This window comes from Anoplolepis gracilipes, chromosome 13 (assembly GCF_047496725.1).
Source record: "Anoplolepis gracilipes chromosome 13, ASM4749672v1, whole genome shotgun sequence".
Lineage (NCBI taxonomy): Eukaryota > Metazoa > Arthropoda > Insecta > Hymenoptera > Formicidae > Anoplolepis > Anoplolepis gracilipes.
The window spans coordinates 8,072,841-8,087,774 of record NC_132982.1 but is presented as its reverse complement, the minus strand read 5'-3'; the positions used below and the strand labels follow the sequence as shown (position 1 = coordinate 8,087,774).

General features: G+C 32.2%; 1 protein-coding gene across 1 annotated transcript in view; it reads left to right on the top strand.

Annotated features, from left to right (window-relative positions):
• The window catches only part of LOC140672407 (alkaline phosphatase), a 182,593-nt gene extending 168,096 nt beyond the window's left edge, over positions 1-14,497 (top strand). The window contains exons 8-9 of the mRNA XM_072904553.1: positions 1,678-1,799; positions 9,152-14,497. Of these exons, the coding sequence (XP_072760654.1) occupies positions 1,678-1,799; positions 9,152-9,580 (551 nt within the window). The 3' untranslated portion in view covers positions 9,581-14,497. The remainder of the gene's footprint in view (positions 1-1,677; positions 1,800-9,151) is intronic.
• The last annotated feature ends 437 nt before the right edge of the window (positions 14,498-14,934 follow it).

Here is a 14,934-nt window from a genome sequence, read left to right as displayed (position 1 = left end):
CCTGGGATCAGATCGAATTGACAATGATGACCGACGACAACTTTCTGTTCTTTCTAGAGCCTCTTTATTTTTTTTTATTTGCAATCGTAGAATCGCGAGAGTTTCGGTTCTAAAAAAATACTAATATATTTTTGATATATTTCTGTTAATATTTTTGTGATATTACATTCAAGAGGCTACGCTCGAATTAATGAGTTATAATAATAATTTTGATTGATATAGATTTATAAATATATAATTATAAGTTAGAGATTAAAGTCGCTAGTATTTAATTGTAAACAACGGGTTAATTAAAACGACCTGACTAGCCAAAATCATTCGATTTATTCACACGGCGTTTCGACCATATGGTTGTGGTCCTTTTCAAGTGTAACTATAAAGAAAATATATAACGGATCAAAAATTATATGGATACAATTTATACCGAATTAAACGCAAACAATACAATATAATGTCATTAAAAAACTAGTTTATTCACACGTAAATTAAGAAAGAGAACAAAGAATCCAATGGGACATTTTAAAGGTAGAACTTAATTATGGAACAATTAAATATGTCATTAGTTAAAATCAACGGTTATTAAATTTGAGATAAACACAAACAACGAGATACGTCATGTCAACATGAGTTTTTAAACTGTCAATGTTTAGAAAGAAAAACAATTCAAACGACCTTTATAATTTTGTCATAAATATTATTTAAATTTTCGGTGTCTCTTTGTAGATTAATCGTGGAGTTAAATTTCTTGATGAAAAACATTTCAGCTATTTCTCTTTTCTTAATAAATTTTTCATCATGTAAAATAACCGGTTTATCCCACTCAGAACACCTTAACAATATAAAATTACATCCTACCAATCAATCAGTCGTTAGCAAGCACAGAGTTGAATTTGGACATGATTTTGAGTGGTCCTTTTCAAGTTACACTTGAAAAGGACCATAACCATATGGTCGAAACGTCGTGAATAAATCGAATGATTTTGGCTAGTCAGGTCGTTTTAATTAACCCGTTATTTATAAATATATAGAAATGAATGCTTATAAGCTCTCAAGAAATATTTTGCTCGACATTTTTGTAAAAAAAATTATGATATATTATATAATAATTTACAAACATTTATCTGACAGAATAGTTTTAATGATAAACTTGATTATCAATGCTATTATCTTCTATTGAACTGAACCTCTTTATAGTAACTATGCTATAAAAATTTTACAATGATTGTACATAAAAATTCATGAAAATTAAAATTTTAATTTTACCAGGCACATTGCCCTTTATTTAAACTCACAAATTAATTATTAATTTTATATTTTAAGAGGTTAAAAGTTCTTTGTGTAATATCAAATTCATGAATCTCAAAATATATTCAATGAATTAACTGTATTAATTTTTACCATAGATAATCCGTAGAGTTAACTTTTAACATATTTAATTTTCTTTATTAAGCACGAAACTTGGAGCACGAAAAATATAATTGAATTATCAAATGTTTCACACATTTGATGATTCCATTGTAACACACATTTTATATTTGTAAATTGATATGTCCAAATATCGATTGATAAATTTAGATTTGCCGCTCTTTCGCATCAAACCGTTGATTTGTCGAAACAATTCATCGCTGACAATAAAATGATAACCCGATTAATTTCCTTTCTCTTTTTTTTCCTCAGGCTCTGACAGCAAGTTGTCGGACATTGACGGACAGCCCTACACAACGTTGCTGTACAGCAACGGCCCGGGTTACACACAACCACGAACTATTCTGCGGGAGGCTGGGAAGGATTCCATTCAGGTAAGGGAGGCCCATTCTCATTTCCGTACACGCGGAAGGAAGGTAGTACGCCAGTGTTTATTGGATCGGAGAATGATCGAGTGGCGAAATCGAGACTGCGCTCGAAAATCCATCACGTACTATCGCTGTACGATCGTGAAATATTCCATCAAACACTTCCGACTGCCTCCTACCATTGATTCCCTCGAGGATCTTGAAATACCGCGCTTAGATGGTGCGCTGGAAATTTTTAATCTTACCGTCAAATTAAAAGACAGAATCTACATTGCGAGGTATTTGAGTTGAATTTAATTTAAAAAGTAAGTTTTTTTTAAAAGATAATATACCTATAGATAAAAATGTACATAATATCCTACATCGAAATTCCATTCGCAAAAATTAACTTTAACTTTTATTGGAATATGGGTGTATAATATAACTTTATATATATTAAACAAATTTCACAAATAAAATTCTCTTTATATGATTTAGTTAATTCTATATACACTTAATTGCTCGAAAGAAAGAATGGCGAGTAAATAAACTTTGTAAACTTTAAATACTTTTCTAATAGAATTTTAATATTATAATTTTTCTAATTTCTGGCGAGAGATATATATAGTGACTTTTTTGAATGAAAATTTTTGAATAAAAATGAATAATTTACGAAGAGAAATTGCAAGCGGAATACGAGACATTTTTACAAAAAAATTTAATATGTGTCATCTGATTTATTTATTTTTATGTGCTATATTTTATTTATAATTTAAACACATATTTTCTTTTTATCTATATTTATATCTGACAATTCTACCTGCATACATTCCTGTCATTATTGATTTAATCTCTTTCACTGAAAATAGCTTTATGTGAATTCGTATTTATTCTTTCGATTGTACTATGTTACATCTATGGGCGTGTTCTCCGCACGCATTTGGTATATCGCGTATTTACATAAAGATTTGAATTTATATTAATTTGTAAACGTAAATATTTCGCGTATTTTAACACCTATCCACAATTTCTCGCATATAGTTTTATTCCATTTTGTATTTACAATCTATCCGAGGGCAGAGATGTATCCGCTATATTTACACGGATGTCATTTGACATCGCTGAGTTACGTCGTGAAACGCAGGGTAGATTATTCTGTGCTTTTATTCGCGCATCGCTTTACATATCACGCCGAACACGTATGTGCAATAATTTAGTCTCCGATGTGTGAATTCAAATAAATTTTATGTGCAAATCCTGTGCGCGTTGTATATAATTACGGTATTTTACTTAAACATAATATGCCATACGCATCAACTATAAGATTAATATAATATAAATTAATCTTGATTAATAGAGAGCATTATGACATATATCTTAATTCAAAATTTACAAAATATGTCGAAAATACAAATTCCTTTTTTTTTATAGAGGATTTTATTTTACAGATATTTAACATTATAAGTTAAAACGGTATAGATAAAAATCTTATTTCTTAATCTAACTTATGATAATTTTAATTGAAAGTTTAATTCTCAAGATATTTAATATTAATTTTATTAATATTAATTTATGAAATTTATTATGAATTGATATTAAGTTAATAAAAGATTATATTTTTTAAAACAATATATGTAATATTTAATATTATTTAATATTAATTGAAAAGTTACAAATATGACAGTGAATTTTTATTTCATTAAAAAAAATTTTTGTTATTAACATAATCGAGTATTTGCAATTTAAAACGTATCATACATTTTTCATAAATATTTTCTCTCAGATTTATTATCTATTATTATAATATCCGCGATATTAAAAATCCGTCTCGTCGGGATCACAAAGTAGCAATTTGCGCAATCTTCTCGGTTGCAGTGCTCGAAATACATTGAGAAAATTCCTTCTAAAGTTATAAGAATATCATCTGGCGGTGACTGTTGAGCATGATTTTATTCAATTGCTCGAAATGTCCCGTCAGAGTGAATCGTCATAAGCGGTAAGTGGCCAAAGAAGAAACTGATTAAAATCTGGATGGCTATTAGGACGATGAATTACGTCGACTTTTCTCTCTCTTTGCTCAACAACGATCGTTATGGATTACAAGTGTGAAGCATGGGATACTTCGTCATCTTATGTGAAATTGAATCGCAATAGTCGTAATCATTAAGAAAGCGTCATATATGTAGGATTATCTAATATAAAATTATGTATTTTTATAATGAAAAAAGTTTAAAATAATATATCAAAAGTGACCTATATTGGGTTGTGATGCTGGAAACTGCTGCATCGTTATTTAAATTAATTGCATTGTTTATATGTATTTTTGTCAAGTAGCTTTTTACAAAAGAAATATATAGAAATATACATTTTCATAAGAAAAATATATATAAAATAATTTCACTATTCTATAAAAAAATTATTTGATACTTTTTAGCAAGAATTTGTTATAAAATTCTTTTCTATTTATTCCCTAGTATAATATCCACGATATTAAAAATCCTTTCATATTATATTAAACATTCTTTTAAATTTTTTATCTTATTTGAATATCTTAAAAAAGTAATATTAATAAATATATACGAAAAGCAAAAAAATATCCACATATATGGATAACAAAGAAATCAATAATCTTAAGAAAAGTTTTACTTGACACTCAAAAGTGTTATGTGTCATTAGAATGATTGGAATAATTAGTAAATTTATAATTAGAATTGCAAAATGCAAATTATATACAATGGATAATCTACAAGGACATTCTTCATTACAAGTAATGTTTTTACGTATCGTTTGGATAATAAGTTTTGCTATAAATTGCTATAAATTGCTTTGCCGATCGCGTTTGTTAGAATGTATATAATTATAATTCAAGAATTGGATGTGTAGTTTGGACTAGAGGGATGCTTACGATAGTATCGTACAGCTCCCGTCTCGAGCTCGGTTACATTTCTCCGAACTAGATATTATGTAAAGGCAAATTCTCTCTCGCATAAATCGATATTTCACGAAACAAGAAGCGGCCGTATTTTACATTGGGAGATTGCTTTCGTTTTACGAGAATGTGATTTACACGGTGAATGTCAGATATGCATTAAGCCCGTAAATCTGGATATACGGAGTGGTATTAGCAGCGAATCTGATGACCATAATGTGAAGTAAACACGGTAAACGTGCATGTGCAGTGATGGTAAACAGTGACCTAATTTCCAATCAAAATTGTTTATCTCGAGAATATATACAGAATTGTGTTCAACATTGCCATGTTTATTTCTGTAAACTTTATTTAAACGAATTAATCACAAAACGGATTAAAATAGCGATAAGAGAACATGTGAAACACAATCGTGATAATGATATTTGTAAGAGTTTAATTTGTGAAATTTGTTACAAGTTAAGTGCGCTGGAAAAATTGTATTGACGAAGCGAAAAACGCCATTTAATACAATAATACGCTTCAGGACTGGCAACTCGATTAACAATTCGATATTTTCGCTGACGAAAAAAATTCCAAGATCTGAAAAAGAAAACACGACGTATCTGCGTTAATTCCGGAACATCCTGCATAATAATTATTTTACGTGCGGTGTAAATCAGAATATATTTATTTTATCAGAGAGTTTTACAAAATTCCAACGGCACATTTTATATGTACCGACATGGTACAATAAAAAGCAGATAAAGCACGTTATTACCTACCTCGGTGATTTATGTCGGTAGTTACACATTAGGAATTAATGCTTGAGATATCCAGGACGAATTAAATATTGTGCCAAGCTGATATCAAGCTATTTAGTAAACGTCGACTCTTTCCGTCCGTACAGATTAATGAGAATTCAGCTTCAATAATTTGCATTTTTTTCTCGTTTGCATTTTATTATATACATATATTCTTGCGTCTCCTTAAAAGTAATATAAATCTGTTTGGCTGCGCGTTGTCGACTTGACCACTAGCTCCGTATAATATCCACCTCTCACAGATATCTTGAAACAGCCCTCTTCGACTTCATTGGCGTAGACGAGTTTTTATCCTGAGAGTTTTTCTGAGAAATTAGCGAGTACTCCTTTTTATTTTTTACAATACTAACGTCCAAGGTTTAGCTTGTAATAAAAACAAGAAATATGAAATTAAATTTAAGATGCCGAAGAACATTATTTTAATATTTTTTTTTTTTTAAATATAAAAGTTATGAATTTTATAAATTTCGCGCGGTGGTTTATATCATTACTACATTAGTTTTACGTTATCAAAATGCAATAATCGATGTCAAAGATATAAATGTAAATCCTAAAAATTTTCTACAAAATTAGCTCGTAAGCATGCATGCCATCTTTTTTTATATTGTAGATGTAGATGAAATAAATATGTGCGAGGTAATGACAAATTAAGTAGCCGGTCCAATTTGTCGCAGCCCTAAAATGTTTCTGAGTAAATCTAACAATTATCGTCATTATTGCTTTTATATCTAATCTTCTTGTTCGTAAAGTATATAAGTGAGCACTTGACGTCTGTAGATTTTGTTGCCGGAAATAAAGTTGCGCAAAGAACGTCTCGCTCCTCGCGATATCCAGGGCTTTCGCGTTATCCGATAGAAACGCCAAGCTTACGATGTACCACGATGGTAGATAACGCTAACCTCTTACGATATTTAACGCTCCTCTCCGACGGAGACTGTAATTCCTTAAGACGCCATCTCCCAGTTACGTCTTGTCCCGACGTAACCCGCCCAGTAAGGACGTTGCCTTACGCAATCATTGCCGCTGGCGAGATTTCTCCCAGGGGGATGCGTGGCGGACGCGCCAGGACGCCAGCATTCGGGGGATACAAGGATGCCGGCGAGATTTTTATTTGCTTATTTGGAACACGACTGTTCGCCGTGTTTTAGTGTTATTGCCTTGCAACTATCTTGCGGAAAAGATTCTCTCAGAAAAAAAAAAGAGAGAGAAAGTCGGTTCTTTTATATCTGTTATTTGTGTTTTATATCTATGTATTTATATATTTACAAGTAGTAACTATACAGATAAGCAACATAACTTGGCTCTACGCTATTCTCTCGAAAATTCAGCGAATGCAATGCATCTCTTTGCATCTTTTTGTTTGGAGAAATAGCGAGAGATCTAGCGATACTTGCAGAATTAATATTTCGATTAGTGAATATTTCTCGTATAAACGATTTGCTCAAATTTCGACATTTGAAAAAAAAATTTTGAAAATTAAATATTAAGTAAAATATAAATATTAAATATTAAGAAATATTAAATAATGATGTATTTTTAAAAATCATGATTCATATATTATTTTAATTAGATATAGAAGCATTATTATTGCGTTGATTAATATTATTAATACTCCCATATCTTTTCATTTTTTTATAAAGTAAAAAAATTTATTTATTTTATTAGACATTTGTCGCAAAGAGAGGTAAATTTGAAGCTGATTCTGAAGCTTTCTATTTGCGACGCCTCTAGTATTATATATTGATTTCAATCATACTTAATTATATCTCTCTTCGACGAGAATTTTGCTCGAATACCTATAAATTCGAGAAAAAAGTGGATAAGAGATAAAAAAGTAAATAAAAGATAAAATATATTATTGGCGCTATTCTAACCACGTCCTCCTCATTCATTGTCTCTCCTAAAGACATATAGAGCTTCATCGTTTCCACCCTCATTGCGCAAAACCACTTCTTCTTTTTGAGTCGACCGCAGCACGAGATGTGCTGTGGACTTTCATCCGATCATCGAAGTGAGATCATGGCAAAGGGTTTACGGTGTCCCCGACGAGAAGGGAAATATTGTGAGAGAATTCTGCTGCAACAGCGCGTCTCATTTGAGTTCCCACGCAGCAGAATACCGCTAAATAAAATGCTGAAAAGATCTGCAGTAGCAGAATTGAAGAGCTCTCGGTGGTCTCTCATGAACCGGCTATTTTAATTTTATTCTCATTTTAATTTTACTTCTTTAATTCTACATGAGCCGTTTCCGTTAGAAGCGGTACAATTTTAAAGCAATACGCGTTTCGATGAAATGAGAAAAAAATAATATTTACTGCTAGTCTTTATACTTGAACGGGTGCGTAAAAGAAACGTAAAAACAGTATAAATATAGTGAATATAAAATTAAGTTAAAGTAGATGAATAATATAATTTAGTAAGAGATAATGTGAATATGAATTAGCGTCGATATTAGGTAAATTTTCTCTAAATTGGAGAGAGAGAGATACACTATTTTCAAATTAAACTATCCATCTTGCGTACTGCATATTATTTGTGTTGTAAATTATGCAAGAAGCGAATTTTCTTACTGTTTAAGAAACAATTTTTATTCCTCTTTTAATTTTTATTTAAACTTAATTTCTATTTAATTTCCATTTAAATTCTATTTAAAATGCATGAAAAAAAACGTCACTTTAAAAAGTTCTTTTTATGGAAATGAATTTCAAAACGGACACTTATAAATCAAGGCTTTTTTCATTCTTTTGTAATTTATTAGATGCACCCAATGAAACGGTTTTTATTGATCTTAACATATATCTGACATTTTTTAAATTTTATTTTACGAGTTAAACTATGTATAAGTATGTATATATAAAAAGAGAGTATATATTCCTTTATATTTTCAGAAAACTAAAATGATACTTTTATATGCGCGAATTATAAACACACGTATCTTTCTATTATAATTTGACGTTTCTCGCTATAAAGATAATTTATTTCAATATAAATGTAAGATATTTTATAAAAAGTAGAAAATACTACTGCTTTATTATCGTCATTTTATAGGTATAGCAGTTATAAAAGCCTCGATTTATTAAAAAGTAATGCTCCGCTAGCCAGCAATCAACGAAATAGTAGGTACTCTCAAGCGAAACAAAGAACGGTCTTTAACACTCCTTTAAGATATTTAAGACAACATTTTTTCCACCGCAAGTTATCAAACACATTGACATATATAGATGTGCTTATATTTTTAACGAATATTTTATTTTCTCACTAGAATAAAAATTCTCACGCGCACATTTTTTTCCTTTTTTTTGTGTTATATTAATTAACATTTATTATTTTTTTGCTTGACATTACAATCTCACTTTCGTGCAAGAAGAAAATGTAAATACAGTTTTCAGCTTTCTCATTAAATTAAAAATGATTTGTTTTAACCTAGTAATTGCTTGCCCCACTTTCGTTATTGCCATATCATTATCATCTAAGTACGGATCAACAGGACTTTTATCAATCCTCGCGTGACGTCTATTACAGCATGTCTTGCCTATTTTGAAGCTGGCGTCTTCCGCAAGCAAGAAACACGCCCCGGAAACCCTGTACAATCGCTTCCGGCTCTCGATTTAGGTACAATAATCGCACCTCACGACTGTATAATTACAGACGGCGGGAGTGCCGAGAGCGTGGGCGACGCATGGGGGCGAGGACGTGCCGGTGTTCGCCGTGGGGCCTCTAGCGAGCACCCTGTTCTCCGGTAGCGTCGACCAAAGCTACATCCCGCACGCGATCGCCTACGCCGCCTGCTTGGCCCATCACGCCAGCCGTTGCTCACGGGATCCTGCAGGCAGCAACGCCAGCGACACAATGAGCTCCGCGCCGATAAGCTGTCCCTCGGCGGAGCCTAACAGCGCGGCGATATCCAGCGACGTGATGAACGACCAGGCGCGAAATCAACCCACCAAATCCTCCGGTCCTCGTTGTTCGTTGACCTCCCCGCTGCTGCCGCTGCTACTACTGCTGCTGCTGATGATGATGATGATGATGCCGCCCGTTCTGCCGATTCTCCGGTGTCCCTTCGAAAGGACGAGTTAATGCGCTCCTCTTCCGCGTGTTCGAGAGTGGCCGTCTGTGTACACGACAGTGGAAAAGCCACCGAAATACCCGCGTCCTGGGCGAGATAATAAACGGTCGATTGAGCGACCGTAATGTAAATTTGACGGGACGGGAACAGCGATGATAGTGGCTGTTTCGAGAGCGAGCGGTGCAACATCGTCTCCGTTGGTGAACCATTAAACGGATCGTTTGCGCCGGCGACGATCACGCTGTGGAAAATCGTCGAGTGTTGGTGAAAGTTGCAAGATATAGCGCGTTTCGGTAAGATGGGAGGGAAGACCTAATAGTCGAGATTCCTTGCGACGATCCATTCGTCGCAAAGAGAACAAAAGCGTATCTGCATTCCTCGTAAGACTCGAGTCGATTGACAAATGTGCGACGTTGATAAGAGCTAAAACGTCGTCGAGGGAGCGTATCATTCCTGAATTCTGTCTCGTGTATTTCCAGGTATCTCGGGACACGAGAAACGCGACTACTTGTATTATATTATATACTCCATGCAAGTTTAATTGATATACACGTTCTTGTTTGAGGTCATCCTAAAGATTCTGCAAACTTTCCGCTAATGGCTGAAGCTTCTCCAATAAAGAGCTTTAATAAAAAAGATTGGAAGCGGAGCTTCTTGCTCATTCACTTTCAGATTTTAAGAGAATTTACACATATATCTTTTATATATTTTAAAAAATTACTATTTTTATTGATTATTATTAATATTTAATAAAAAATATTTCTCGTTGTTATTCTCTTTGTAAAAAATTCTTGTATCAGAAGGTGAATTAAATACTAATCAACCTTGTAAAATATCTCGAAATTATCGTTACTCTTTGTAACTGTCAACTTTTTTTATTATTTTAAAAGCTAATATTTTTTTAGTAAAAATTAAAGTTCTATTAAAGAGAGAGTAAAAAATTCACTTAAAATTAAATCTCTTTTTCGAAAAATAATTATTATTATATTAAATATTATTAATTAAATTTATAACGTTATTTGAAATTTTTGTCTAATTAAATGACACATTCTTGTTAAATGAAGTAAAATTGATTTTGCTCTACAATTAATTAAGGAATCTGGAAATAAAAGATGATTATTTTACATATTTTTTTATCTGTTTCTCGAGAGCCGAGTTACGGAATTTTTTCAAAATATACATACATCTCCTGCCATGTGGTAGCATTTGTTACAACGAACCGAGTGATAACACGGCCTCGGCGATCCGATAAATCAATGGCCGTAAAGTAACTCTCGTTTTGAGAGTTTAAAATAAATCATAAATAAAATGTAAATATATTAGGAGTAAAGCAGACAATGTATAAATATCTTGAGACGTGCGTGTTCTCACATTGAATCATGTAAAATACAGATAAATCGAGACGGATTCTTTGCCCCAGCGCACATTGACATCCCCAGTTCTCGTCACGTGTCTGTTTCATTTTTACACAATGTGCACATGTGGTCATTTCGAATCGGAACAGAAAGAGGTGTTAACGCGATCTTTGACAAATTTTATTTAAAAAAAAAAAAAGAAGACAAATTGACTGAATTTTTCCGCTTCACGTATATCACACTATGCTTGACTTATATCACTTTCATTTCGAGTCTCTTGTAACGCAGATTAGTTTGTAGGGGCAACTTTGTCACGACAAGGAACAGGAATTAGAGAGTCGCGCACTGTTTAACTCAATTAGTCAAAACAAACTGTCGCAAATCTCTCAGATTTGTCCATTTTCGGGTGAGAATGTATAATTGAACAATCCGCTCCGCTTGTCTTTCGAAGCACATTCGTAATGTACAGCGCTACGCGAGAAAATCGAGATTCAGAGAGCTCTGGGGGAGCTCTCATGTATTTGTGACTACTGTCGAGGGAATTGCAGCTGTGAGCCTGAGAGAGTTCCTTTGCCACTCAATCCTCCGGAATTCGTTATCGCAAGAAGCGTTCGCAGGTCCAGCGTTCCAGGAGTTTCTATTTCTACTTTTAATGAGGCAATACGAATTTTATAGAGCTTTTCGTGCGTGTTTGCGAGCGCGAGCGTTATTTGCCTTTTTACGTACTTAATCGCTTTGATTCACGGCCCCTTTGTAAATTGGCGAGCTAATTGCGCCAACGGATTACTTTGTTTTAGTTTCTCTTCCACACAGCTGACAAATGTTAATGCAGTTAATGAACTATGAGTGAAAATATAAAAACGGGTAAACGTTTATCTCAAATGCGAAAGATATCTTGCAAACGGATACTCTGTTGCGAGAAATATTATTCGGAATTAAATTATTCTCTGTCTATTTTAAACACAGAGATTACGCGTAATTCTAAAATCTTTTTAATAACACGTATGAATTGTAGTTTAGCACCCAACAAATATATAGACGAAATTATTGCAATTGATTTATATTATTTTTTTATTTAAAAATTTATCATATTTAATTTATTAGATCTAACTTCTTTTATCAAAGATACATATATCGATGGAATTAATTATTTTGAGTAGGAAGAAGTAATATTATATTTTGCAAATTTTACTTTTATTTCACTTTATATTTCATAAATTGCAACACATGCATTTTTGAACAAACATATATAATTCATTTTTTACACACTTGATATAGTTTTTTACACTATAGGAATCTTTAATTCGACAAAGATATTGGCAAGATAATTGCTATTCTCTTTCTTCTAACAAAAGCGTGTGTCGGTGGGAAAATTGCCAAAATTTTATAGTAAAAAATAGCAGTAATATATCTTTATTTCACGAAACTTTTTATTTTACGCATCCGTCATCGATCCTGAAATATTACAATCCGTCCCGAATATTGTAAAAAAATAAAGGCAGTTATAAATCGCGGTATCGAGATGCCGATGGGTTTTTTAAATTTCGATAGATGTGGTAAAGTAAATGCGGTGTACATCTTCTCGAAACGATGTTCTTATATATCGCGTATAAAAAGCGCAACTTAAATCTTCCCGCACGCGCATCGGTTTATAGATAAACACCGTCAAATAGTTATATCGTTTAACGGGAACGAATGGCTGAGAACGCAACCCAGAGAACGAACGGAATTCACATTCCGTACCGACTTGTTATCCTTGCCGCGAACGACGAGAGATCCACGAGACGATTACGGTTTTCATGACCCAACCATGGGCTTTAATTGCAAACGGCGAACGTGCGCGAAATAAGAAATTATAAGGGACGATATTAAATCGGAGATTGTGCGTCGTTTATCCGACGAGATCGGGGAACTGCCTCCATCGGAATACGAATTGCTGCTTGTTATAAATCATATTTTATACAACCGGTTTGATAAGAGACGGGATGTCATTCCATGTCGTATCAGATCATTTCCCATAAAATGTCAAGATGCGCAGTTTCGAAGCTCTCAATTTAAAAAAAAAAAAGTGTATCAAGAATACAAATAACGAAATCCTTTTTCCAATTAATTATAAATGAAATTTACTTTAAAGAATATCTTAATCCGTGGCATAGATTTTAATACTTAATGTTAAATTTAAAAGAAATATATATACATATACACATGTGTATGCATATAATGTTCAATTATACTTTGATAAAAGAAAAATGAGAGATTTCAATTCTTATCCAAAAAAAATTTGGTGCTTTCTAAAAATAGTAATTATAAGCTTTTTTTATAAAACGGCTGATTTTGCAAAAATCCTGTAACATGTAGATTTTTGAATTTGAAATGTTAAAACTGCTGAAAGATATAAAAGTTGCACCGTTTATCATCACGCTGTTCATCATCAGAATACTTTGCTTTCTGTTCATTCATAATCGAGCATCGAAATCCTAATTAAATGAATAAAAAATGAGTAGGATAATCATTACGCCTTTGCACATTTATGCTTTCTTCGATGCCTTGAATTATTCAATTACAATCCGAATGCAAGATATCGAGTATCAAGGATTTGTCAATGGTTATGTAAAAAATTAAATGCGCAAATATTGCGATTATAACGAGTGAAGGGACAAAATGTCACTAGCAAGATATTATATAGCAGAAACAAAGGTACTTGCGAATTACGTTGCATCTTGTTAAATGCTTCGTACAATTCGACGCTAAATAGCTCTGACTCGCATTTGCACCGTTTAAAACTAAAGTAGAAGTTTAATCTAGGAAATTGCTAACAAGTGCGTATTTTAGTTCCCCTTAGTTGCCTCTAGGCTGTGAATTGCGAATTACGAATAATTTAAACTTTAAATCGAGGTAGTGCAGAACCGCATTTGCTGCAAAATTGTCATAATGCCCTACTGTTTTAAAAGCTTTCGACTTACGTGTGGAGTCATAAAAGATTTCGATGGTACCCAACAATAAGAATATATTACAACACATAGAAAGTTAATTTTTCTGCAAATTAAAAAATATTTTTTACTAATTATTGGCATAAAAATTACAATATTTTATTAACATTTAAATACACGATATAATGACATTGATCAATTTATTATGATTGCAATAATAGAATATTCTAACTTAAAATATGAATTTAGGATTATTTTGAAGTTTATATTTAAAAAATTCTAAAACACGTATAATTACATTATGTAAATTTCATTTTCTAATCAATAACGCTTTTATTGTTAATTATTAATGAGTTTTGATCTGAACGAAAAGTAAACGGAAATCCATCGATGCAGTATATGCACATAATTTGAAAAGTTTATCACGAATATGACGCGTGGTTCAGCATTCAGGCCGAGCTTACTTTGCTTAGAGTTTCACAGATTGCGATGAATCACGTGAGACCAAATCACGACAAGGAAACGAGAGATACACCACTTCATCAATCTATATATTTCTGTAAAAAAAAACGTCAAACACGAATTATTACGAATGTAATTTACTATAGATATCTGTATACTATTGTTTTATATAAAAAAAAGAAACCAAACATAGCGACTGTTTCGTGAACCTCTATCTTTTCAATCCTGCTTCCTTTTCTTACATTTTAATCCTAATAAAAAATAAAGACAAACTTAATTGATGCATGAAATGCAAATTAATAGTATATCTTTATTAACATTAATAAATTTAATTAAAAAAATTATCGCGTTATTTATTGCACATATAATAATAAGTAGAAAAAAATATATTTTGTATTGTATGTATAAGTAAAACAGACTCTGTCGCATGGCATAATTATGATATAAAATTTTTTTCTCGAAATCCCGATAATAACATTTATAAAATAATATTCATGTATCTAAAATCATATATTTTGACTGCAATAGTTTTAAAAATAAGTCACTTTCTTTGCATATCACATTATGATTGTGAGGAGTCAAAAATGTAAGGTAAGTTCGCTGTACACACACGCACAA